The 27,971-nt window shown below is 48.9% G+C and overlaps 1 protein-coding gene across 1 annotated transcript; it reads right to left on the reverse strand.

Annotated features, from left to right (window-relative positions):
* Window positions 1-1,006: 1,006 nt before the first annotated feature.
* Window positions 1,007-26,531, reverse strand: PTGES (prostaglandin E synthase). The gene is made up of 3 exons (XM_056860802.1): window positions 26,423-26,531; window positions 17,223-17,305; window positions 1,007-1,256 (listed from the first exon to the last, which is right to left on the reverse strand). The coding sequence occupies exons 1-3, from the start codon at window positions 26,528-26,530 to the stop codon at window positions 1,007-1,009; spliced, it is 441 nt and encodes a 146-aa protein (XP_056716780.1). The 5' UTR covers window position 26,531.
* Between the last annotated feature and the right edge of the window lie 1,440 nt (window positions 26,532-27,971).

Consider the following 27,971-nt stretch of genomic DNA (forward strand, 5'->3'; position numbering starts at 1 on the left):
TTTGTTGAGCGACAGCTTGGACAACAACCGAGTTAGCAAGGTGAGATCCTCGTGCGCCAACTAGACCTCCTCCAGTAGAGAATCCAGTGCCAAAAGGTCGTTGCGGGCACGTAGATCAGTGTCCTGGGTCTTCCAGGGGGTCGTCTCAGCCAGGCGACGCCACTGATCAGTCACCAGCCCAACCAGCCGGGTGGCCTCCTTGTCAGTTCGCAGCGTCTCCTCCAAGACGTAATGCAGTAAATCGGAATCCTCAGGGAGCTCGTCTCGTGCTCCAAGCCGAGGAGACGAGTGTCCAGGCGAACCCTCCAGGGCTCCAGCCAAGGTCTAGACGCTCGGGGAGCACGTCCACTGCTCCGACCAGAGATCCCGGCGATCCATCCAGGACCCAGCCAGGGGTGTAGACACAGTTAAAGGATGAAGCGGCTGATTAGTGCCAAAATGTAAGCACTTGTCCCGTGATAATCCCATAAACAAACATCCGTAGACGAGTAGTCCAAAAGAGAGTTGATTTATTGGAAGATCTACAGGTTTACAGCAGCTAAGAGTCAAGTTGGCACTAATGAGAACTATAAGCACGGTGCAGGGCATATAACAAAGAGCATAGGGTAAATCAGAGCAAATCTGGATGACATGGCAACCCCCCTCCCCTGGCAGTAAGTTTCCCACAGAGTTCAGAGTCAAAACACATAGTTGGCATGGCTGGAGCTGGCCTTGACCAGCACCTGGAGAAACCACAACAGAAACCACAACATCCTCTGACAGGCAATGCCTGACAGTCTAATTCAGAATAAGGCAGCTTCATGCGTTCATGTGTTTTCATGTGAAGGAAAATTCCAGAATTGGGTACATTTGTAGGTGATCAAGATTCCACCCCAGCCCGGAAAGACCAGGGGACAAGTGCCAGAGCAACACCCACCAGAAAAGCCACCCATTTCGCTACCAAGAAGCTACTGTCCGGGTTCATCCCAACCTCTGTCCCATCGGACTTCTGTCTGGCACCGAGCAATCACCAATGTTTTAGGAGGGCAAAGATGATCTGTAAAGCCATGGAAAAGCAGGGCAGCTGAGCCACGCCATAGGCCACCGACCGCGTCGGGGCTCTCAGCTTCAGGAGATAGGCCACGGTGTGGACCATCCGGCCAACGAAAAAGACCAGGAAGTGGATCCGAGCCACGGCTGGGTTAGGGTCCAGGAGGGAGTAGACAGCCCCAAGGAACAAGAAGGGGTAGATGTTCTCCATGTCATTGCGATGAGCCCTGCAAGGAAGAACATGACTGTCAGATGTGAAGCAGCGCTGTAGCAACTGGAGGGAACAACCCTTCCCCCCCCACATGAACACACATGAAGCTGCCTTCTACTGAATCAGACCCCCTTTGGTCCCTCAAAGTCAGTATTGTCTACTCAGACCAGTAGCAGCTCTCCAGGGTCTCAGCCAGGGGTCTTTCACATCACCTACCTGCCTAGTCCCTTTAACTGGAGATGCTGGGGATTGAACCTGGGACCTTCTGCATGCCAAGCAGATGCTCTGCCACTGAGCCACAGCCCCTCCCCAAATGAAGATTCTAGCATTTGGCCATATATGCAGGGCTGTTTCCTGGCGGTCACCCCCACCAACTGCTTCGGTGCTTTGTTTTGATTATGCTTGCCTTTCCCAATTGTCGGAGGTCGCCTCCCTGTGCGTTTCCATGCATTCAGCCCACTTTTTCTGGATTCTTGCTAAAACAGCATCCAAAAAACACAAGCAACAATGCATGGAAAATGCATGGGGAGAGCAAGGCGACCTCTGACAGTCAGGAAAGGCATGCACAATCAAAATGAAGCACCGGAGCAATTGGCGGAGTGATCACGAGGGAAACAGCCCTGCATAAATGGCCTTTTGCCATTTTGCATTCCAAGCCACTGCAAAATGTCACTTGTGAAATATGACCAGCTGGGATACTTGAGAGGGACTCAATCGTTATGATCATCTGCTCCCTCAGGCACCTAAGAGGCCAGTCTGTTGGCAGTGTTGGGAATACAGGCATGAAGGGTGCCATCCTCCAGGTGGGGCCAGGAGCTCTCCCAGAATTACAACTGAGCTCCAGACTACAGAGATCAGATCCCTCGGAGGAAACGGCAGCTTCGGAGGGTGGACACCACGTCCCTGCTGAGCTCCTTCCCCTCTCCAAACTCTTCCCTCCCCAGGCACAGCCCCCAAATCTCCAGGAATTTCCCAGCCCAGAGTTGGCAACCCTATAGTAGTCACAGATGCCCAAACATTCCATTTAGCTTTAAATGTCAAACACAGACAGAATGAATGCTGATCTGGGGTACTATGCTGGGGAAAAGAGAGGTTTTCCCAAGAAAATTAGCATGCAGAGGTAAAACTTTCATATCCGCAAATGCAACAGATACCCATTAGTAGCATCCTTACTAGGGGCCCTCTTCTGCTGCTATGACGCTAAATGTAATGTAGAGAGCTAGAGTGGTGTAGTGTTTAAGAGCGGAGGACTCTAATCTGAAGAACCGTGTTTGATTCCCCACTCCTCCACATGAGCGGCGGACTCGACTCTGGAGAACCAGGTTGGTTTTCCCACTCCTCCACATGAAGCTTGCTGAGTGACCTTGAGCTAGTCACAGTTCTTTCTGAACTCTCTCAGCCCTACCTACCTCACAAGGATTGTAAGCTGGTTTGATTCTCCTTAAAAGGTAGAGAAAATCAGCATATAAAAAACAACTCTTCTTCTTCTAATGCAGGGGAGGGGCAGAATTCGATGACTGACCCCTCATACCCAAGACTCAAAACTATCCATGGAGCAAAGTTCTGCAGCTCTTTCCTCCATGTGTTTTTTTAAAAACCCAAAACATTCTGCAAGTTGGAGCAGAGGAAAGGCATGTTGAGAAAAGGTGATTCATTTCCAGTCCACAATTAGGGTTGCCAACCTCCAGGTTGCACCAGGAGGACTTCAGCTATTACAATTGATCTCCAGACTACAGCGATCAGTTTCCCTGGAGAAAATGGCTTCCTCGATCCCTAGTCTTGAGATCAGTTGTAATTCTAGGAGATCTCCAGGCCGCACCTGAGGGCTGGCAGCTCTGGCCATCAGACTCTCACATCCAGACAGCATTCAGAATATGTAACAGAAAACAAACATTTCAAGCAGGGGAACATAAATTCAGATTTTGATGGGCAGATGTAGTTTGGATTTTTTCCTTCAAACAATTGATTTTGGATTTGACAGAGGTCGTTTCCATGCTGCCTATCTGGTTCAGATTGGGAAGTGTTCATTCCCCCCTCCCCACAAACGCACACAACTTTGGGTGCATCCATGAACCTCCTGGCTTTTCCCTGGCTTCTCCATGTTCTTCCCAAAACCGTGAAGATATCCTTTTCTTCTTATAACTTTGTAATGTAAAGGGTCGGGCACCATATTTTTAAAATGAAAGTTGGGAATTCGGAGGACCTAGTAGGAAGATTTGTTATAATGATTTAGTAATCTAATAATTGCCAGTTAAACATCCAAAAGGCTTTGGCAGCTGAAAGCAATGCCTACCCTCCACCTAATGCCAGCGCCCTGCAAAATTCAATTTAAAAAAAAAGAGTAATGCAGAATTCTGCAAGAGAAATTGTGGAACTCCCTGCCCTAGAATGTGGTGATGGCTGCCAGCTTGGAGGGCTTTAAGAGGGGAGTGGACGTGTTCATGGAGGAAAGGGGTATTCATGGCTATTAGTTAGAATGGATACTATGCTGCATACCTATTCTCTCTAGTATCAGAGGAGCATGCCTATTATATTGGGTGTGGTGGAACACAGGCAGGATAGTGCTGCTGCAGTCGTCTTCTTTGTGGGTTTCCTAGAGGCACCTGGTTGGCCACTGTGTGAACAGACTGCTGGACTTGATGGGCCTTCTGGGTCTGACCCAGCAGGGCCCTTCTTATGTTCTTAAATAGGTGCAGTTGGCAAGAAAGCACCATGAAGGTAATTTATGCAGGGGAGTTTTACCTGAGGTTCATTGCTCGCTGGACCACATTTCTCTTCTGGGATTCTATGCACCAGCAGTCTCCAAGCTCAAATCAAGCCCCCCCCCTTTAAATGCTGCTTTGTAATTGGCGGTAGTGAGGGAAAAGTTCCCTTCCCCCCCCCAAACCCAATTGCTGCATAAAAAAAGCATTTTTAAGAACATAAAACAAAAAACGGAGCAATCTAGAAAGATGGGGGGAGAAATCCAAGCCTCGTTTTTAAAAAGCCTTTCTTCTGCTCACAAAAAGCTCAGAGGAAGCAGGAAGCATCTGAATCCCGCCTCTTTACACACTGCTTTGCAATTGGCTGTGAGAGAAACCGAGCTTTGCCTTATGCACAGCGATTTCACTCGGACTTTGCTCAGGGGAGAGGGAAGAATCGGGTTAAGAGAGGAATGGGAAGCTCTGGGATCTGTGAAGGATGGCAGCGAGGTCATCTCTAATGGGCGGGAAACCCATGCATAACTCCAAGGAACAACTGAGACAGATGGGGGTGAACGTGAGTGAAAGTACCCATGCATAAACGACCAAAGTGATACAAATCTCAGCACAAATCCACACACATGAAGAAAACTAGGTATTCTTTCAAAGGCAGCTGGAAAATATACATAATGCTGTTAAAACCAGCCTCACCACGCACACCCTTCCATAGCAATTTTTTCAGAAGACAGAGGTAGAAATCGAGCCTCACCCCTTCTCAGCAAGATGTGAGGTGCTTCTCTCCACCCCGATCTGCCCTTTGCCACAGCAGACCAGGATACCCAGCAGTTCACAAAGGAGAGCCTTGCCCATTTTTGGTCATTCTTGACAAGCTGCCACTTCCTCTTTCTGGGCTGTCAATCAACATGCCAGGCCACAGAATTGGCCTAACTAGAGCCAATCTTGATACAGTTGTGATCAGTTGACATATCTAGGTTCCAGGATCCCAGTGGTGCATGTCTCAGTGAAGGGCTATCAGGCCTAACTAGGGTTGCCAGGTCCCTCTTCGTCACCAGTGGGAGGTTTTTGGGGCGGAGCCTGAGGAGGGCGGGGTTTGGGAAAAGACTTCGATGGCATAGAGTCCAATAGCCCAAAAGGCCATTTTCTCCAGGTGAACTGATCTCTATTGGCTGAAGATCAGTTGTAATAGCAGGAGATCTCCAGCTAGTACCTGGAGGTTGGCAACCCTAGGCCTAACCTCAGGCCTTAGTGGTACTTAGGGTTGCCAACTTCAGGTTGGGACATTCCTGGAGATTTGGGGGTGGACCTGGGGAGGGCAGGGTATAATGCCATAGACTCCACACTCTAAAGCAGCCATTTTCTCCAGGAGAACTGATCTCTGCCATCTGGGGATCAGTTGTAATTCTGGGAGATCTCCAGGCCCCACCTGGAGATTGGCAACCATAGTGTTGCTTGGGTCTCACACTGAGTTGGTTGTCCTCTGCCAATGCAAAGCAAGAATGCATCATCCATAAGATGCTGAACAAGAAGAATCTTGGTTCAATCATAATGATGAAATCAAATTTGCTTTTTTTTTTTTAAGGGTTTGTCACTGATTATCAGTAGAAGTGTGCGTAAAGTGCTGTCAAGTTGCAGCCAACCTATGGCTCCCTTGTAGGGCTTTCAAGGCAAGAAACAAACAGAGGTGGTTTGCCATTGCCTGTCCGGAGGTCTCCCAGTCACTCACAAGTACTAACCAGGGCTGACCCTGCATAGCTTCTGAGATCTGACATGTTCGGGCTGGCCTGGGCCATCCAGGGCAGGGTGTCAGCTGCTACGCATCTCTAAACAGGGCTGTGAACATACTGCAGTTCCTTAGCAGCACAGAGAAGCCACAGAGTTGGACCGCCCAAGAATTTCAGCGTTCATGTAGAAAGAAGTGGGAGTTCTTCGCTTCTTCGAGCACCTCTGCTCAGCTGTGGAAGAGGGAAGGCAGGCTGTGGAAGGCCTGGTGGCATCCGTGGTCTGCCACCTGCACCTCCGTGCCAATGGCCGGGTGGGGATAGCAGCAAGCAAGGAAGGAACATGCAGGGGCCACCCGACAGGCCCCCAACTGGCTCGCTGCTGCTTCCACAGCAGGGGCGGCTTTTCATACCTAGCATTGCCAACCTTCAGGTAGGGCCTGGAGATCTGGAATCACAGGCGATTTCCAGGCTACTCCGACCAGGGCCCCTGGAGAAAAAGCCTGCTTTGGAGGATGGACTGCATAGCATTATACCCCAGTGAGGTCCCTCCCCAAGCTCTGCCCCCAAACCTCTAGGAATTTCCCAACCCAGAGGTGGCAACCCTATGCCTGCTGTGAAGAAGCAACACAGGGAAGACATCAGGGAAAGCCACAGTGACCACGTTTGCAAGAACACATTTAGAGGGAGAATTGGCTAGAGAAATGACCTCTCTCAAAGTTATGTACAGTACGTCCCCTAGGGTTGCCAACTCCAGGTTGGGAAATTCCTGGAGATTTTGGGACTGGACCCTGAGGAGGGCAGGGTTTGGGGAGGGAAGGCATCTCAGCGGGGTATAATGCCATACAGTCACCCTCGAAAGTAGCTATAATGCTATAGAGTAACCCTCGAAAGAGAGCCAGCGTGTTGTATTGGTTAAGAGCAGTGGTTTGGAGCAGTGGACTCTGATCTGGAGAACCGGGTTTGATTCCCCACTCCTCCACATGAGTGGCGGACGCTAATCTAGTGAACCGGGTTGGTTTCCTCACTCCTACACATGAAGCCAGCTGGGAGACCTTTGGCTAGTCACAGCTCTCTTAGAGCTCTCTCAGCCCCACCTACCTCAAAGAGTGTCTGTTGTGGGGAAGGGAAGGTGATTGTAAGCAGGTTTGATCCTCTCTTAAGTGGTAGAGAAAGTTGGCATATAAAAACCAACTCTTCTTCTGTTTTCTTCAGGGGAACTGGTCTCTCTCATCTGGAGATCAGTTGCAATTCTGGGAGATCTCCAGGCCCTGCCTGGAGGTTGGCAAACATACTACTGGCTATTAGCAACAGCAGCATGTCAATCAGGGGAATGAGGGGAGGGGAGGAGTGGCATGGGGGGAAAAGGAGGCTGTAATCACCACATCCCCATTAGCTGGGGGAGGGTAGCCTGCGCATGGACATAAACACAACCACATTAATGACTTGGTTGCGACACTTCCCAGTCTCTCCCCACCCTTCTCCATGTACACACATCTCTTGGCCACATCCCAGGTATGTTAATGGGCCTTGACATAAACAAGACAGCCGGCAATCCTCAACACCTCAAGACCAGCCACTTCCTGCCCTTCACACAGGCAGGCCTGAGGAGGGGAAATGGCTGCAGAGGGGCTGGTCCCACTTAGGCTGGTCCCACTTAGGTCCCCCTCGTTCACACTTCAGAACACTTCCGGGTCTGAGATCTAATGCAAGCCACAGCAGGGGCACTTTCACACATCCTGAATAATGCACTTTCAATCCACTTTCAATGCACTTTAATAAGTGGATATTGGCACTGGTTGATTCCACACAGTACAATCCAGCTTCAAAGTGCATTGAAAGTGACTCTAAAGCACATTATTCGGCATGTGTGAAAGGGACCCAGGTCTCCAGGGGAAACGCCAGATGGATTGAGGAGTGTTAAGTCTGCAGCAGCAAACCACAGGAGTCCACCTTAAAGAGTTTTAACACAATTTACTCCATCTTGTTAGGGTTGTCAAATCCAGGTTGGAAATTTAGGGGTTGAAAACAGTTTGGGGGATGGAGGGAGCTCAGCAAGGTATTTTGCCATCGGGTCCACTTGTCAAAGATGCCATTTTTCCCCCCAGGGGAACTGACCTTTGTAGTCTGGAGAACAGGTGTCATTCTGGGAGGACTCCAGGCCTGACCCAGAGGTTGGCAACCCTACAGCTCATTTCCGTAGATGCAGGAAGAATCTTGGGTCTTTGTGAGCCATTCGGGTAGAGGAAATAAAAATTACTGCAAACCCTTCCTTGGTCACCTCAGGAGCAACGAGGAGTTTTCCCTTACTCTCCTACACAATACAATCAGATTAAGAGAGTCAAATTCCATGTTATGTCTGCCACGAGACAGTTTGGGGTTCTCCTCTCCCTGCACCAAGGTCCTGAACTGAATCGAGCCACAGAGCATTTGGGAACATGGGTTCCCAAATTGGGAACATGGGTTCCCAAATTGGGAACATGGGTTCCCAAATTGCCCTGATCTGTTTTACAGACACAATGGTCTTTTATGCATGGCTGTTTCCCTTGCCATCAGCCCTCCGACGACTTCAGGTCTTTGCTGCGATTATGCATGCCGTTTCTTTTGGTGGTGGGCGCAACCACAAAATATCAGGGAGGGAGGTCATGCATAGCTGTAATAGTAAGTCTTCAACGTTTCAGGAAGAAGCTCTGTTTTAACAGGACGCCTTTTAAACTGAACGTATTGTTTAAAAATGTTTGTTTGCATACACCCAGCTTTCCTTCACCCATGCAAAAATGATCCTTGTGCTGTGGTGGCAGCTGCTGCCAAAGCAACTTTTAAAATATCTGCACAGCCAATCAGAAGCCCCACCTGGCCCTGCCCACATTCTCGAAACACTTGACGGACCCCAGAAAAGACGTCATTAAGTGCCGTCATGCCCATGGGCATCATGTTGGGGACCGCTGCTCTAGGAGGTACAGGCATGGTGTCACACTCCTTAGTGACAGACGCTCATGACAGACATTAAACCAAGTGCCTGCCCAACACCCTAGTTAAAGCCTGAAAGGAAAGGGATTCTTGTCCGTTCTTCGTCTGGTGGCAGGGTCTGGGTTGTGAAATTCCTGGAGATTTGGGGGTGGCCCAGGGGAGGGGAGGGTTTAGAGAGGGACAGGAGCTTAGTGGGAGCCAGCGTGGTGTAGTGGTTAAAAGTGGTAGTTTGGAGCGGTGTAATCTAATTTGGAGAGCCAGGTTTGATTCCCCACTCCTCCACATGAGCGGTGGACGCCAATCTGGTGAACTGGATTTATTTCCCCACTCCTCCACATGAAGCCAGCTGGGTGACCTTGGGCTAGTCACAGCTCTCTTAGAGCTCTCTCAGCCCCAACTACCTCACAGGGTGTCTGTTATGGGAGGGGAAGGGAAGGTGATTGTAAACCAGTTTGATTCTGCCTTAAGTGGTAGAGAAAGTCGGCATATAAAAACCAACTCCTTTTTCTACTACTTCTTCTTCATAGAGTCCACCCTTCAAAGCAGCCATTTTCTCCAGGGGAACTGATCTCTGCGTTCGGGAGATCGGATGTGATTCATGGAGATCTCCAGGCCCCACCTGCAGTTTAGCAGCTCCATGGGACATGGCAACACTTGCCCCCTAACTGTGTTGAGACAAGCCAGTACACAGCTAGGGTTGGCATATGCCTGGGCACCAGCCAAGATTCCATCATGCCACAGGTGAAGGTGCCCAGCTCCCTTGATTTCACTTGAGTGCCCTCTGCTTGTGAAAGCAGGAGGGAGGGCAGCTTGCCCCAGAGAGCTCTGCCACCATCAGAGCTAACCTAGCAGCAGAGGGCAGCTTCTCATACCAGCCCCCTGGCATAACTGCTGGCAACTCCAAACAAGAAGAATTTGGCCCTCTGCCTACTGAGCACAACTGCTTTTAGAAGTGGACTTTTGTTTAATCGTTGCTGTCGCCTTTGCCTCGATTCTCTTTTAATAGCTGTCGGCCGACCCTAGCGTTCCAGGAGAAAAGCCAAGAACCGTTCATTGACTCACCCAGCATTTCGAGAAACCTTACCCAACATTTAAGTTATAATTCAGTACATTAAAAAAAAAAGTTAGTTTTGTTGATTCAAGCTATTTGTTGGGGCTCTCCCACTGTGGGCTGGGACCCAAAAGCAGGCTGTGATTCGTGCCACAAGGCTTAAACTCCTGCCAACTTGGAGAGGAGTCTCTTCCCCCTCCTTTTCCCATGGCTGGGATGAAGAAAATGGGGAGGGGGGAGCTGCCACATTCCCCCTTCTCCTCCCGCAGGGTTGCCAACCTCTAGCTACTATCTGGAGATCCCCTGCTATTATAACTGATCTCCAGTAGGTAGTAGTAGTAGAAGAAGAAGACGTCTATTCCCAGGTTTGTGAACTAGAGTTGCTGACAGTGGTTTGGGAAATTCCTGGAGATTTGGGGGAGGAGCCTAGGGAATCCAGGGCTTGGGGAAGGGCAGGACCTCAGCAGGTATGCAACCATAGAGTCCATCCTGCAAAGCAGCCATTTGCTCCAGAGGAACTGATCTCTGTAATTGAGAACAATTGTAATGCTGGGAGATCTCCAGGTAGGGTTCCAAACTCCAGGTGTTGGCTGGAGATCTTTTGCTATTACAACTGTTCTCAAGGTGACAGAGATCAGTTCCCCTGGAGTAAATGGCCCCTTTGGAAGGTGGACTCTATGGCACTATACCCCATTGAAGTCCCTCCCTAAACCCCGCCCTCCTCAGGGTCCACCCCCCAAATCTCCAGGTATTTCCCAACCCAGAGCTGGCAACCCTAACTCCAGGCCTGACCGAGAGGGTGGCAACCCTAGTCGGAGATCCCACCTAGAGATTGGCAACCCTTTGGGGGCCCCATGTGGAGTAACAGCCATATCAGTAGGAGGGCTGCTCTGCACAGGAAGAAGGGGGTAAAACCCACCCTTTCTGCCTCTTGCATCAGCACAGGGGAAACTTCTTCCCCCTTTCCCCCACAATGCTGCACCCACCCACCCACCCACTAAACCGACATGGCTGGTGACTCCCTATTGGGTTTCCAACTCAGGGTCGGAAACGCCTGCCAGAGAAAGATCTGTGGTGATGGCTGGCTTCCACTGGTGGGTCACTGGGTCTGATCCATTGCATGGCAGCTCAGCAACCGACATCACTGTGGAGTAATTTAAGGAGGCCTTGAGGTGGCAGCCCTATAGGGATGCCAGCCTCCAGCTGGGACCCAAGGATCCCCCAGAGTTACAGCTCATCACCAGATGACAAAAATCAATTCCCATGGAGAACATGGCTGCTTTGGAGGGTGGACTCTATGGCACCGTACCCCACTGATCTCCCTGGCCTCCCCAGGCTCCACCCTCAGATCTCCAGGTGTTTCCCGACCTGGAACTGGCAACTCTGCCCCCACACACCCCTGCCAGTGGACAGGGCGGACCTGCCAACCCTACAGCGTGAACCGGTACTCAGAGCCCTCCAGGTCCCAGCAGGTCTGTTCACACATGCCCACGTTCGTAAATTTTGGCTCACTGGTGGCCACAACTTAAAAAAGAAAAGACATGCCCCTTAAATTTACCGGTTCTCACCTTGCTGATAGGAAAAGTTGAGGGCAGCAGGAAAAGAGGAAGACCCAACAAGAGATGGATTGACTCAATAAAGGAAGCCACAGCCTTCAATTTGCAAGATCTGAGCAAGGCTGTCAAAGATAGGACATTTTGGAGGACTTTCATTCATAGGGTCGCCATGAGTCGGAAGCGACTTGACGGCACTTAACACACACACACCTTGCTTACTCGGGCACAGTTATATGCACCAACAGCCATTAGGAAAGGGGCAGTTTATTATTTATTACAACCATTTATTATTAAGGCTTTAAACCCCCCAACAAGCTTTCACAGCCCGAAGGAAAAAACTGCGCAATGTCCAGCATTCCACGGAAAATCCTGGCCACTCTGGCCTTATCCTCCTACAAGATCCCTGTCCAAGACACCCTCCTCCCTCTAGTACACATCAGTCTGTTACATTCATTTCCTCTGGAACAGCCTGTGCGCTCCAGACTTTAAAGCCAAGATGTCAACTGTTCACTGGTTTAAAAAATATACCAAGAAAGCATAACGTTGTTGCAATATATTTTAAACAGCTGCCAAAATAAGAACAAGCTATGCACTTAAACACTCCACACCCAAACGCATCTCTAAACCATCTACTAGATACTGCTAGAGAAGAAGCTGAACTCTGAAAGAGAAAGCCAGTGTGGTGTAGTGGTTAGAGTGCAAGACTAGGATCTGAGAGACTCAGGTTCCAATCCCCGCTCTGTCATGGAAGCTCACTAGGTGACCTTGGGCCAGTTGCACGGTCTCACTCTAGCCTACCTCACAGGGTTGTTGTGAGGATAAAATGGAGTCACTTTGCAAGTCACTTTGGGTCCCTCCTTGGGAAGAAAGGTGAGATAATACATTAAGCAAACAAACAAACAAACGAGTCACCACTAGGGCACTCATGCTACCAAAATGTTAATGTGCAGAAGTGAGATCCCATAGCAACAGTGATTTAGCAGCAGTGATTTACCAAAGGCTGGGACTAGAAGAGTTTGCCCCTGATAAACAGAGGTCATTTATGCATGGGTACTTTCACTCTCGTTCATCCCCTGTCTGTCTTGGTTGTTCCTTGGAGTTATGCATGAGTTTTCCCTCCATTAGAGATGACCTCGCTGCCAGCCCTCACAAATCCCAGGACTTCCCGTCCCTCTATTAACCCAGTTCTTCCCTCTCCCCTGAGCTCAGCATGGGTGAAATCCCTGTGCGTAAGGCAAAGCTTGGGGAGAGACATTTCTCTCACAGAAAGTACTACAGCCAATTACAAATCAGAGTGTCAAGGGGGGGATTAAAATGCTTCCTGCTTCCTCAAAGTTCTTTCTGAGCAGAAGAAAGGCTTTTAAAAATTAGGGTTGGGTTTCTCCCCCCCCCCCCCCCGTTCCTTTCAGATAGCTCAATTTTTTTGTTTTTGTTCTTAAAATGCTTTTTTATACGGCAATTGGGTTTTTTGCGGGGGGAATTTTCTCTCACTACAGCCAATTACAAAGCAGCATTTCAAGGGGCAGGGTCTCAAATGCTTCTTGATTCAAGCTTGGAGACTGTTGGTGCATAGATTCCCAACAGGAAAGTGTGGGTCCAACGAGCAACAAACCTCTGGTAAAACTCCCACACATAAACAACCAGAGATAGCTGGAGCACAGAGCAGAGACACTGCTGAAGTACCAGAAGGGGGAGGAAAGAGAGAGACTTGGGGATCAGTTATACACATGATCCCAGAAAATCACAACCCTGTACAGCCCTCAGGAACATTTTGCATGGAACACTGCTGAGCATAGAAGCCAGAGGACCCATTAATCCTTTGTGTACATTCCAGAACCAGCTTTCTCTCCCAAACAATAAATAATCAATCTCTGTGTGCCAAAGTCGCATTCACTGAAATTTCTGTAGCATGACACACATTTTTTTGCTCCATTCTGACCCAAGGTTAAAGAACATTGAATGAAGAAGGAGCAGCTGGGAGTAAACAACTTTTCCTTTTAGAAGCGCCGGCGCAGTGGGAAGGGGAGCATTCAAGGATCCCCAGCAGACCCGAGCAAAGCAGCCGCCGCTGCAGTGCCGCCCCTGACACCACCAGCGGAGGTCTTTTATGCATGGGTAGTTTCCACTGGTTATGCTGCTCTCTCGATGCACAGTATTTGAGCTCGAATTCTCAAATCAGTATGCACAGGGGCTTTTCCCCCCAAAGAAATTCCCGGAGTACGTGGGGTTAAATTTACGCATCACCAGGGAAAATGCAGAGCTTCAGAACTTCTTGCTAGCATGCTCACCAGTTGCAAACAACAAAACCTGTTCGATCAGGCTGAGGTCTGAAACTGACCGCATGTGCTGTGAAATTGATCAAATAAGCAGCCGCATAGTTCATTTATGATTATTTCAGCATTCTCGCTAGTTGCAAAAAAACAAACAAACACCGTTGGGTCAGGCTGAGGTCTGAAACTGATCACACTTGCTGTGAAACTGACAAGAGGAAGAAGAGGAAGAAGAGTTGGTTTTTTATATGCTGACTTTCTCTACCACTTAAGGGAGACTCAAACCAGCTGACAATCACCTTCCCTTCCCCTCCCCACAACAGACACCCTGTGAGATAGGTAGAGCTGAGAGAGCTCTAAGAGCTGTGACTAGCCCAAGGTCACCCAGCCGGCTTCATGTGCAGGAGTGGGGTTCTCCAGATTACAGTCCACCGCTCCAAACCACAGCCCTTAACCACTACACCACGCTCAAAGTATTCCAGCTTCAAGGGGAGGGGTTGGATGAGGGGAAAAGACAAGTGGGAGGGAGAAGCAAGATTGGGCGTGGGGAGAAAACCCCAAATTGACAAGTATGCACAGGACCAGCTTTTGATTTGGGATTGAGGCAGACATTAAACTCGAGGTAAAATAGCATCCACAAAACGCGGGGGAAACACAAGGGGAGAGCAAGGCAACTTCTAAAGGTCAGAAAATACATGCATAACGAAAACAAAGCTTGATGGCAACGGAAATAACCCACGTGTAAAAGACCTGAGACAGCATTGCAAAACACTTCTGGGCGCAATAAGATGGCACTACAGCAGCTGCCGGAGTCATCAGTGTGCTGAACACCGGCACCTGCTTTCTCAGTGGCAACCTGGAGATAAGGGAACATCCAAAGATTGGGAGCATTGTCTGAGCGCATCAATAGCCCTCGCAGTCCGGATGCCCCAGGAACTTCAACCCGCGGTGCTCCTTCATTGGTCCCCACCACTGGCAGGGCTTTGCATCTACCTTCCTACCAGGAGACACTTTCTGATCTAAGTCCTGCTTCACCTGCGCAGTCTCTCCTCCTCCATTTTATCCTCACAACAACCCTGTGAGGTAGGCTAAGCTGAGACTGCTTCCATGGGGGACTATTTCCCACTGTGCACTCACAGGTGCTGCAAATGCAAAGGCATTGCCCATGGAGGATCCAAATTGGGTATTTCTCTATGCTAAGGGTCCCCAATGTGGTGCCTGCCAACACATTCCTGGAGTCTGCCAAGTCTTTTTAGAAAGTGGGCAGGGCCAGGTGGGGCTTTTACCCAGCAAGGCATCTGATTGTGCAGATTTAAAACAAACAAACACTGCTTCGACAGCAGCTGCCATCACAGCACAAGGATCCTCACTGTGTGACTGAAGGGGGGAGGAGGGGGAGGAGGAGGAGAATGGCAGGCACCCGGGGATACAGAGGAGAAATGGTGTGGGGGGATGGGGATAGCAAAAGGCAAGGTCCTGTCCACATTGGTCAGTTATGCACGGTTACTTGGACTCACGTTCACCCCCTGTCTGACTCGGTTGTTCCTTGGAGTTCTGCATGAGTTTTCTGTCCACTAGAGATGATCTCGCTGCCAGCTGTCCGGGTCTTCCCATTCCTCTGTTAACCCAACTCTTCCCTCTCCCCTGAGCTCAGCCTGGCTGAAATCTCCATGTAGAAGGCAAAGCAGGGGAAACAGAAGCCAAGTTTCTCTCACAGCCAATCACAAAGCAGCATGTAAAGAGACGGGGATTCAAATGCTTCCTGCTTCCTGGGAGCTCTTTCCGAGCAGAAGAAAGGCTTTTCAAAACCGAGGCTTGGATTTCTCTCCCCCCCATCCTTTCAGATTGCTCCGTTTTTTGTTTCAAAATGCTTTTTTATGGGGCACTTGGGGTTGGGGGGAATTTTCTCTCACAGTGAGCATTGCGAATTAAGCCAATTACAAAGCAGCATTTGAGCTTGGAGACTGCTGGTGCAGGAAAGTGTGGGTCCAGGGAGCAACAAACCTCAGGTCAAACTCCCACGCATAAAGGACCATTGAGGGGAAACGCAGGGGGAGAGCAAGGTGACCTCTGATGGTCGGGGATGGCATGCATAATCATTACAAAGACCCAAAGTCGCCAGAGGGGTGATCGCGTGGGAAACAGCCACGCATAAAAGGCCCAGGATTCTGTGCTGGGGAAAAGCCTAGGGAAGGTGGGGGGAGAGAAGTGTCCAAGAAACAGAGCCGGAGGCTGTGCTCTAAGGCTCTGGCAATTTAAACTCGCCATTTGTTTTATTTCAAAGTTGGAACTTTTATAGACGGGTTGTCTTCCCACCCCTTCCCATACTGGTTATGCAACCTTTCCTTCTCTTAAGGGTCAAAACAAAGGAGAAGCAGGGAAATCTGAAACTGGATCCTTCCAGCATTTTTGAAATGCTAATAAATGATGGTTGGGGCCTCCCTGCAACTCAGGAGGGAGACAGCTTAAATGTTTCCTCTCCTTTGAACACTTTCATCCACTGAAAGTGGATTTCCAAGGAAATACCAATTACCACCACCACCCCGCCACCGCCGCCCACCCTTATGGCCCCATCAGACTCAAATGTAGACTTTCTGGGGCCATTAATTCTGTTTCCCCACAGTCACTCCTACCAGCTGCTTCGGGGCTTCCTTTTGATTACGCTTGCCTTTCCCGACTGTCAGAGGTCTCCTTGTGCTCCCCGCACATTTTGCCCGTGTTTTATAGATTCTGGCTAAGACAGCATCTGGAAAACACGGGCAAAATGCATGGAAACACGCAGGGAGAGCGAGGTGACCTCTGATGGTCGGGAAAGGCATGCACTAACCACAACAACCATAGTTTATGGGAATCTAGAGCCTCCGGACTTCAGCTGATCAGGCATACATGGATTAAAATTACCAAATTAACCACAAAACTCAGACCAGGAAGAAATGGGTTCTTAAGGAAAAAAGGATTTCCATTTCTGAGAAACTGACAGATCACAATAGGTAGCCATGTTAGTCTGTCAGTAGCAGGAGAAAACAGCAAGAGTCCAGCATCACCTTGAAGACTATCAACGTTTCTGGCAGGGTAGGAGCTTTCGTGAGTCACAGCTCACTTCTTCAGATACCTTCAGGTATTTGACGAAATGATCTGTGGCTCACGAAAGCTCATACCCTGCCAGAAATTTTGTTAAGTCTTCAAGGTGCTGCTGGATTCTTGCTCTTTTCTACTGAGAAACTGACAGTCTCAGTTTGGGCAATCTCTGTGGCTGCTGCAGCAGGCAGGCTTGCTGTGTTTTTGCAAACGAAAAATATCTGTTCCCCTTGCTTTTACATTTTTGACCAACAACCCCATGCTGCAGAAGGCAAACAGGAATGTGTGTAGGGTTGCCAACTCTGGGTTAGGAAATCCCTGGAGATTTTGGGGGTGGAGCCTGGGGAAGGCCAGATTTGGGGAAAGATTTCAACAGTGTATCATACCCGAGCGTCCCCCCCCTCCAAAGCTGCCATTTTCTCCAGGGGGGTTGATTCCTGTAATGGACATCAGTCGTAATTCCAGGAGATCTCCTGACCCACCTGGAGGTTGGTGAGCCTAGCAGGAGTACTTGTGAAGCCAATTGTGCGGACGTCCCATCCTGGGTAGGTTCAACATAGGCGGGAGCCCAGTCTGACCAGTTGGCTCAAATATACAAAAGAGACCTCGGCCCCTTCAAACCAGATTTCAGGCTGACCTGAGGCAACGCTCCACATCCGGATCTTCTCGGTGGTACAGCACCCCTCCGTGCCGGAGGGCATCCTCAGGGTTGGCAAACGCCTGGAGGAAAAAGAGGAATAGCTGAGTTCAGTAGCTGCTCCATGTTTCCAGCTCTCCTTTTAAAACCCTTGCCCATGGAGGCAATTCCCCGTTTTATTTGCTCCTGCAAACGCAGGGGTATTCCGCCATATGGAAGTAGGGAGAGGGCCACATCCAGTTTATGTCATTCTTCATTTTTATTTTTGGTTTTTTTATAACAACAGAAAAGAGATGAGAAGTCTTCATTGTGGTACTGGGAGCTGCATGGCCTTATAAGAGGGTTTTCAGGCTCCTAAAAAATTACAGCAGTGGCGAGAGGATGGTGCAGTCCTGCTCTGCCTACCGTTGCCAGAATCGACATGACAAAGAGAAGCCCATCTCCTTCCACAAATTTCCTCTTGCAAGACCTGATCTCTGCAAGAAATGGGAAGCTGCTGTTAGAAGAAAAAATTTCAAGCTAACAAAATATAGCAGCATTTGTTCGGAACACTTTTCTCCAGATTGCTTCCCAGGGGTATTCCCAGTGGCAGGAGAGGTTCTGCCACCGGCACCCGAGTCTGCATCCCCTCTTACACCGAGAGGTGCCGCTTGCCGGATCTTTAAGGGGTCGATTAATCGCCCCGCGGCAGCGAGGCAGCAAGAGCGCGGCTCCGCGCTTGCGGCGGGGGGGCCGTCCGACCCGGAAGTGTGAACAATACTTGTGACTTTGTAATTTATGACCCGTGCTTTGATATGACTTTTGCATTATGATGGTAATCTTTGAATTATATTGAAATTGCTTGGAATATAGGTTTTCTATGTGAATTTTGGTTTTTTGGTGAATTTTGTAATATACACAGAAGTGTCTATTTTTGTACCATTATATGTTGCTGGGCAGACCATTCCTGAGCTCTGGGGCCGAAAGAGCTCAGGAGGCGTGCTAGTGGCCATGCTGGCGTCCAAGCTGCTTGCGCCGGCGAGAGAGGCAGCCACACTGGCATTGGGGCGCTCACGCTGGCCTCCCTATGGTAGTGCAGCAGCGCAGCCCTGGGAGGGCGGTGAAGCCTCCCGACGCTGCAAGTCCCTGTGCCATCGTCCCGGGGGGCGTTCCCAGGGCATTCTGGGGGGTGGAGCTGCCAGTAGGCAGCTTCCTGACCCCTTTCAGGCCAGGAACACCCCCTCCAGCAACAGTGTTGCAGCGCCATTTTTTCCAGCCTCAATGGGGGGAAAATGCCCCATTTTTGCCTTTTAAATTTTAAAATTCTTTTTTAAGGCTTTTGGAGGCCGAGGCACCGCTTTGGAGGTGTTGTGGTGGTGCTTCGGCCACGCCGTCCCCGACTGCCTAAAGGCTCATTATGAGCTGTTGGTGTCAAGATGCTATAGCCATATGCCTACTCCTGCTTTTAAAACCCAGTGGCAGAAGGAAACAAAGAAATTGTCTTGGAAATTTGTACCTTCCTGCCCACGAGGGATGCCTGCCTCCAGGTGGGACCTGGGGATCCCCCGGACGTAAAGCTCATCTACAGACATCAGTTCCCCTGGAGAAAACGGATGCTTTGGAGGGTGGGGCTCTGTGGCATTGTACCTTTCTGCGGTCCCTGTCCTCCCCAGGCCTGGATCTGGCAACCCTACTGTCCACACTACAACCAACCCTGCTTTCAGAAAGACCTTTCATGAGATATTGTCTCAAAGCAGGTTTGGGAAACTATGCAGTCGAGCTGGGGGGAGTTCCAGAAGGTGGACAATTGTGTAATGATGCCGTTATGTGGAAACCCCCCAAATGCCACCTTGGCGGGGGGATGGAAACAGGAACCAAGCCTCTGTGTGGAAGCAACCCACATTTCCCATCCTTCTGGTTCCAGAAAAACAACTCTTATTCCTTCCAGTTGTTTAGCAAGAAACAAGCTTGCTCTCGCCTTCTGTTGTCCAAGCCGATGAGGGAACTCACACGTTCTTCAAAGGAAGCCTGGACAAATCTTGGCATGAGGAAACGGTCAAGTTAACAAACAACCACAACCCCAAAAAAGATCCCTTTCATCTTTCCCCAACTTCTTGGGGGTAGTTGCCAGAACCAAAACACAGAGCGGCTGGCCGGCAAGGCTACAATTAAAGTGCTTTATTTGCATGATATGCAAAATAGGCCTTCTAGATTTGGGCAACTGGAATACATGGTCCCTAGGGAGAGGCCTAGAGGATGCAGGAGGTACTCCCCTTCCAACAAGTGGGGAAAAGAATGCACCTCAGCCTCTCTGGGCACTTTCCCCAAAGAAATGGCAGAAGAAAATCCCGGCAACAGCCAAAATGGCAGCCACGCCATTCGGAAAGAAATGATCAGCCAGAAACTAAGGCTACAGAATGCCTTCAACCAGAGTCTTGGTCCAAGCTGGACTCATTCCTTTGGCAACTATGCCTCTTTTGCCATTACGACTGGTTCCAGGTCTGTGGGTGCGTGTGTACAAGATGCCTTTCATTGTCTCCCTCCTAAGCACACACACTCCTGGGGGAAGGATAGTAAGCATGCTCCTTTAAGTACTATGTGTGTGTAAAGTGCTGTCAAGTTGCAGCCGACTTATGGCGACCCCCTTTTGGGGTATTCAAGGCAAGAGACTAACAGAGGTGGTTTGCCGGTGCCTTCCTCTGCACAGCAACCCTGGACTTCCTTGGTGGTCTCCCATCCAAATACTAACCAGGGCTGACCCTGCTTAGCTTCTGAGATCTGACAAGATCAGGTTAGCCTGGGCCATCCAGGTCAGGGCTTAAGTACTATAGGTAAAGCTAAAAGGAGTAGCCAACAAGTTGCTCTGTTCTCTCTGGGTACCCCTCCTGGAATGAAAAGGATATTACAGGAGCCACTGGGACAACCTGTCATTGCTAGTGGGAGCAGATGGACCAAACCTTTCAATAGAGCAAAGGATCATCTCCTGGACTTCAGCAGGTGCTCCTCTTCCACAGAGACCATTGACTCCAACCTAGGGTTGCCACCTCGTGGTTGGGGAATTTCTGGAGATTTTGAGGGCGGAACCTGTGGGGGATGGAGTTTGAGGAGGGACCTCAACAGGGTATAATGCCATGGAGTCCACCTTCCAAAGCAGCCATTTTCTCCGGGGGAACTGAGCTCTGTAGTCTGGAGATTAGTTGTAATTCCAGGAGATCTCCAGGCCCCACCTGGGGGTTGGCAACCCTATACTGACCTACCAGTGTTTCCGCGGCCGAGAAGTCTCACTTCTCTCAACTTTGCTGCATCCCTCTCACTGTGTGATTGGTCACCTTTGCCGCTATAGAACCTCACCTGCCCAATTCTAGCAAGGGAGCCAAATTTGAGGGAATATTTGTATGAGAATTAAAGGAGTTCCATACCAGGTGTCAGATGATCCCTGCACTTCATATATGTACAGGGACATGCTTATAATACCAGGATCACTGCTCAAAGCACCCTTTCCTATTGCTAAATACTCTCCTCCCTCTGGCTTGTTACATTTACTCTGCAACAGTCCCTCATGTAAGCTACTTGATAGTCAAAGAGTCAAACACTGCTAGGGGTAAAATAGATTGTCCTGGGATATTCTTCCCAGTTCAAAGCATACCAGCAGCTAAAAATGGTAGGCTGTGTACCACAAAATGCCTTAGCGTGACGGTGCATGCATTTTCGTAAATGTGCACCGGAAACAGGTTAATTTTTTTTCTGATGAAGAATACAACTCCTAGAGGTTCCCAAAAGGCAAAGATGGGGATAAAATTAGGGCATCAGTCTGTGACGGGGCGGGCTAGAAACAGTGGCAGTCCCTGGCAAATCTCTTTTATACTCTCACTGTCCTTCTATTCATATGAAGTATTAGAAATCATCTATCTGTTTTCTGTCTGACACACAATGGTTCTCCAAAGACTTTCCCCCAGCTCTGCTAACAGACAATCTTGTCATTGCTGAAGATGGAACCTGGGATCTTCTTCATGAAAAACAGGCATTCACCCCTCTTCTTCTTCTTTTAACAGCAGTGTGGGGAGGGCAATTTCAACAGGCAAAGCCCCGCTCTGGCCCCATAGTGAACCAGGACTTCACACACTGTACCAGATCAGAGATGGAGAAGCATGATTCTGGCCACTAGCTCTGCTCCCGTTTCCAGGGGCTGATTGGGTTTTGTGCATTGACTGCATAGACAAGCATTATCTGTATGCTGCATGCACACCCCTACATAGGAAGGCTGTGCATAGAAGATGTGAGCCAACGTAGAAGTGAGTAATCCCATTTCAAGTATTACTGATCTGTGACCATCTTAAGCCACAGAAGGAAAACAGAAGTGGCATGTAAGCCAAAGCAGAAGGGCAGAACTCCCAGGGGGCGCTCTAGGGTTGCCCGCCTCCAGGTGGGGCCTGGGGATCCCCCGGAATTACACCTCATCTCCAGACTACAGAGAAGAGTTCCCAGGAGAAAATGGATGCTTTGGAGGGTGGACTCTGTGGCACTTGCACCCCACTAAGGCCTTGGTCCTCTCCAGGCTCCGTCCCCAGATCTCCAGACGTTTCTCAACTTGGATCTGGCAACCCTAAGCCCCCCCCCCATCCCCTGCCAGTGGGGACCTGGCAACCCTAGGAGACTCTGGCATGCCAAACTCTCCTTTGGCAGCCAGCCCCATGGTGTCTGTATTGCGTGCAGTTGTAAAGAAAAGCAAGCTCTGCTGCAGACCGCAGGTAGAGGGTTTGCATTTCGTTTCTCTATTCAAACGTGAAAGTCAGCCCCATATGGAAGCAACTCAAAGCTCATAAAAAATGTGAGCTCCACTGTAAGCAACTTAATTGCTGCCTCTGCACGCTTGAGCACCTGCCAGGAAGTGGCCGGCGATGCAGAAACGCTTAAATTGAGCACATGCAAACTAGTCCCAGCAAATCAAAATGTGTCATAAGGACCTGCCGTCCTAGAATAGTACTACAGCAGACTGCAGCAGGGAGAATCAGCACGTTTGAATGCACCCTTACATAAACTCCCCTCACCTAGAAAGATAGTAATTCAGGGAGATAACAACACCCAAAATCACAAAAGGTTGGAAGAGGCCACAAGGGCCCTCCAGTCCAACCCCCTGCCATGCAGGATCCCACAATCAAAGAGCTCCCAACAGATGGCCATCCAACCTCTGCTTAAAGACCTCCAAAGATGGGGACTCCACCCGCACCGTCGAACCGCCCTTACCGTCAGAAAGTTCTTCCTAATGTTTAGGTGGAATTGCTTTTTTCTTAGTTTGGCATTGTACCCCGTTGAGGTCCCTGTCCTCCCCAGACTCCACCCCCCAGTACTTTCCCAACCTGGATCTGGCAACCCTTCCCCCCATCTCCCGCTCGTGGCCAGGGTAGGGTTGCCAACCTCCAGGTACTAGCTGGAGATCTCCTGCTAGTACATCTGATCTCCAGCCGATAGAGATCAGTGCACCTGAAGAAAATGGCCGCTTTGGCAATTGGACTCTATGCCATTGAAGTCTCCCCCTCTCCAAACCCCGACCTCCTCAGGCTCCGCCCCAAAAACCTCCCACCGGTGGCAAAGAGGGACCTGGCAACCCTAGAAATAGAGGAGAACATTATGTGTGTGTTCTCAAAACCAGCTCTGCTATTCGGGACCACGACAGCGCCAAACATCCATGTGGAAACCGCCAGTGCATGGGAGGGCATTGCAGCCTTAAGATAAAACTGCCTGCTAGGGTTTCATTTTTAGTGACTTTTGGAGGTCAAATGCTGCTTCCAGGATTGCTACATTGTGGAGTACAACACCGGTAATTCCTTGGGGCTGCATTTGATAAAGAAATCCCAGAGGCAGAAGAAAAAGATGTCTACTGTAAACATGAAAGAAAGCATAACTATGCACTGGAGGCAGTCCTTGGGTGTGCGCATAGCCCCAGACATTCCACTCTATCGCAACCCACGGTGTGACCGCTCCTGGCCATTTTCCACGGTTGTCTGATTTTGAAACTCATTACCATCTAACGCTATGCAAGACGTCAGATCCTCCTGAAAAATCCCAGTTTGTGAAAGATTTATGCAAGTCATCCACTTTAAAACATTCCAAAAGGCATACTTTATAATTAGTAGCCGTTTTACCATGACCCCAAGAAGCGTACAACCCCAAGTACAGGAAGTTACCCTGCTGGGAATTCCATTGCATCAATTGCTCTGATGCACACAAAAACCAAATTCCTGATTTGATTGGAGCAGGAAAGGGTTTTTTCCTCTCAGATTCTGGTTTTACATAATTGTCAGTGCTTATGCATGCCTGGATTGCAGGTCAGCACAGAGTTTGGCTCTGCGACAATTTAGTTCTCATTTAAAAAAAAAAATAGATTTCCTGTCATTATTTAAAACAGTTTTATCCCACCTTTGCCATCCAACTTACAGTCCCCAAGGAAGAGAACAAAGCCATTAAAACAAGCTTTTAAAATGTGTTATAAAAAATTACACACATCAATTAAACAAAACACATAAAACAGAAGGCAGGTCAGTGAGAGAACGCCAGACAAAACAGAGAAGTCTGCATCCTGGCAGAAGACAATGATAAAGAGAGACAGAACTCCATAATTTCAGTGCCACAACCAACAAGGCCCTTTATGATTATACTATTGTTTAAAATGGTGTATACTGATATCCCTTTGGGTGAATTGTGGGGATCGTTTGGGAGTGCTTCTACCACCTTCAGAACAGGTACACTTTTTCCTCTTTGGGATTATGCTTGGATTTTTAAAAACTAAATCATATACAGTATATCCTACTTTCCGCCTAGGGTTGCCAGGTCCCTCTTCGCCACCGGTGGGAAGTTTTAGGGCAGAGCCTGAGGAGGGCGGGGTTTGGGGAGGGGAGGGACTTCAATGCCATAAAGTACCATTGCCAAAGTGGCCATTTTCTCCAGGTGAACTGATATCTATCGGCTGGAGAGCAGTAGTAAAGCTACTATTGCATCTACAAAGTGAAAACGCTTGAAGAGCATCCGGACCGCGTTACTGTTCCATCCTCATCCAGCTTTCCTCGTGTTGAAAACAACCTGAAGACATTCACTTACCTTGAAAAAAGAAAAAAGACTTTCTACTTTGATCTCACTTGTATATATATTTATAGTTGTTTTCACCTGTTTGTAGATGTTACACTTCTTTCACAATATATGTTTGCATAGTTTATGCTTGAGTATTATTGTATCTTTTTGTTTGAGCTTAGTACCATACTTCCATAATTATCCCTGTAGTACTTGTGCATATTTTCTCTAGACAGTACCTGGAGGTTGGCAACCCTATCTCAGCAGTAGGGTTGCCATCTCCAGGTTGGGAAATACCTGGAGATTTAGGGGGTGGAGCCTTGGGAGGGCGGGGTTTGGGGAGGGCAAAGACCTCATTGGGGTATAATTCCATAGAGTCCACCCTCCAAAACAGCCATTTTCTCCAGAGGGACTGATCTCTTTCATCTGGAGATCAGCTGTAATTCCAGATCTCCAGGGCCCCACCAGGAGGTTGGCGACCCAACTCAGCAGTGGCAGCATCCCCAGGCTATCAACCCACTGGGATTTTCCCGGTGGCTGTCGTGGCCAATCCGCCACTGCGCAAAAATCTTGTTGCCCTTTAGAACTGCATGGATTACGGCTCTGGTCTTGCCTCTTTCCAATAAGGAGGCCTGCTCAGAACCCGGCCTCATGCAGAAACGGAGTTTAATGGTTTTCCCATACTACGAGTAAACCCTTCCAGCAGCACTGAGCGAAGAGGGCCACCGGTTTTAACGTAAGTGTATCTTTGCTATATCAGATATTCAGGAAACACCAGCATAAACTCAGTCTTTCTTGCAACAAGTCCGGCTACTTTTTTACCTGAGTGAAGAGTCTTGTGTAACTAAAAAAAACCCTGCATACCTACACGCCATCAGGTTAGTCCAATAAAAGGGATGCCCTCTGAGCTGTGTTTTGATTGTTCACTAAACACAATGGCCAAAACCAGCATGTTCAGCAATTTTTTTAAAAAAAGGAAACTGGTGCTTTTCCAGAGGACAAAATGATGTGTTTTTTTCCTTTGGCAGACAAGCTTCAGCCTGCAGGGATTTGCTTTTATGTGCACGAAAGCTCATATTTTTTAAGTCACATGCCTCTTCTACTTAGCAAACCCTTCTGATTTCGGTAGAACACATTCACAGTCAACCACTTCCTTAAGAAAAAAAAGATCACAGCTTAATCACAACCAACTTATGGCAAGAATACTAAAAGCAAACCCTGAAGTCACAAGAGTTAGTTTGTCAGGAGACACTAGAGAGTCATCCCACACACCCATGTTCAATCCCAGCCATGTTTACTTGGAAGCAAGTCCCTCCGATTTCAGTGGGACTCCCTCCCAAACTAGTGTGCATAGGACTGCGACCTGATTGAGCCAACCTCATGTGAACTTTTACAAAGAATTTCGCCACTCGTCCGGGTCTTGAGTTCAAGGAGCTCAACGCAGCTCAGTTAGGGAGAAAGAACTGCTGTTAGTAATTGCTCCATTAAGGTATGAAGCTCTTGACAGAACAGAATAAACAACCGGACAGATGCTTGCTTCCCTCCCTCCCAAACCAGGAGACAGAAGAAGGGAAGAGAACACAAGGTACCCGTGTGTGTGTGTGTGTGTGTGTGTGTGTGTGTGTGCAAACACTATTTCATGTGCTTTAACATCAGCCACATCAACCCAGATTATTTGGAAGATTACTTCTGCTTTGTGCTGAATATTCCCATATTCTTCCACTCCAGAGCTGTTTCCAGAGGCATTCCTACAAGTCCATTTGACATTCCATCTTCAGAAAGATTACACGTCACTTCTTTGCTAGAGCATGGGAGCATTTAAATAAAAATCAACTTCTTGCATCCAACAAAGAGATGAGGAAAGAACAGCTTCTCAGGTGAGGCTCTGGACCATCTTTCCAGCAGGAGTTTTCACCTGCCCAGCTGCAGGTGCACAAATTCAGCTTAAAACACAACGAAAATAAGTGGCAGGCAGGAGACCCAGCCTTGGGAACTGACAGAATGTGTATTTAGTTTCCAAACTGGTGCAACACCCAATTTTTTAAAAGCCAAGCTAGTATTTTTAAAGGGATTTTACACCTTCTCCCCATGAATGGGCCAAGAGGGGGAAACTCCAACTGTGGTATGTAATTAAAAGAAAAGCACCAGGCACCTACCTTCTTCCGGAGCCTGACTTGCCCGGTAATGATGGCCAGGGCGTACATTTTCAGGATCAGTAAAGTGCTGAAGAAAATAAAAGATGCAAAGACTTCGTTCTCCATCATTGCTGGGAGAGAAGGAATTTCCTTACGAGAGCTGAGGCAGCTGGTGGTTTGTGAGTTCTGGTGGATAGTAAGAATCTGGCAAGAAAACAAGGGGGTGGGTCAATGTTAATCATCCACAAGCGCTGACTTTCGAGATGCAGTGATCGCTTAGGAGCCAGGAACCCAGTTTATAAGGTTGCCAGCTTCTGTCTTGGAAATTCCTGGAAAATTGGAAGTGGAGGGTGGGGAGGGCAGGGTTTCGGGAGGGGAGGGACCACGATGCCATAAAGTCCACCCTCCAAACCCTGCTGTTTTTCTCCAGGGGAACTGTTCTCTTTAGTTTTGGGATCAGTTGTAATTCTGGGAGATCTCCAGGCACCACCTGGAGGCTGGCAACCCTAAACCCAGAGCCTACCAGAGCAAAAAAAATACAGGCTCAAGATAGTCTGCATGGAGATTTGAAGTGGCCAGACAAAACAATGCACTTCACATGCAATCATAAATAACACAGGAATTCAGCACGAAAGGATGCAGTTATTGACTCTGTCTTCAATGGCTTTTATAAAGGGACAAATTCATGTCGGAGCAGTCTATCAATGGCTATTAGGCCTGATGGCCAAATGGAACCTCCATTTCCAGAAGCAGTGTACCTGTGAACCCCGGTTATGAACAGCAATGGGTAGAGTCTCTGTGGCCTGCTGACCACAGAGAAAAGGTATGGTGGGTTAGATGGACCCCTGGTCTGGCCAGCAGAGCCACTGCATGCTCATGTTTCAGCTATTGCAAAGCAGTACCGGTATTTGCCTACTGACGCAGAATAAGGAGAGCCGACACAAAGCAGTATTTTGCAAAACTGCTTTTCTACTAGCTTGGGGGGTACTATCAGGGAGTACTCAATTTGGAAATTGATATGGTGAACGAGCTTCCCGGGGAGGCTGCTTGAACTTGCAGTGCACAGCCACAGAAAAGATCAGAATGAGTCGCAGGTTGCACCACTACGGTTGCCAATCTCCAGGTAGTGGATGGAGATCTCCTGGGATTAGAACTGATCTCCAGGCAACGGATCAGTTCCCCTAGAGAAAGTGGGTGGATACTATGGAATTATACTCCATTAACATCCCTCCCCTACCCAAACCCTGCCCTCCTCAGGCTCCACCCCCAAAATCTCCAGGTATTTTCCAATCCGGAGTTGGTATTTCCCAATCCAGATGCGCAAGTGTGCTTTAACCAAACAAGCTGGAGGAGGAAAAGGCTGCCCAGAGGCAAGAAAGCTAAGAAACAACTGCTATAAAAGAATTCTGCTTTCCATACACAAACTTTAGATCAGGGGTGTCAAACTTAAGAGCCAAGGGCCAGATCCAGCCCGCGAGCCAGCCACCCCCACCCCCACACTCTCAATCTGGGCTGGCAAGGCCTGGCCCGAGCAAATGACATTTATGTCATATTTGGCCCTCGTGACAAT

Source organism: Euleptes europaea, chromosome 14 (genome assembly GCF_029931775.1).
Source record: "Euleptes europaea isolate rEulEur1 chromosome 14, rEulEur1.hap1, whole genome shotgun sequence".
In the NCBI taxonomy this organism is placed as follows: Eukaryota; Metazoa; Chordata; class Lepidosauria; order Squamata; family Sphaerodactylidae; genus Euleptes; species Euleptes europaea.

Coding starts and splice junctions, on each gene's coding strand:
- PTGES (XM_056860802.1), bottom strand. CDS start 26,530: ATGATGGAGAACGAAGTCTTTGCATCTTTTATTTTCTTCAGCACTTTA. Junction 17,306..26,422: donor AAGTCAGGCTCCGGAAGAAG/GTAGGTGCCTGG, acceptor TTTTTCCTCCAG/GCGTTTGCCAACCCTGAGGA. Junction 1,257..17,222: donor GATGTGGAGCGTTGCCTCAG/GTCAGCCTGAAA, acceptor TCTTCCTTGCAG/GGCTCATCGCAATGACATGG.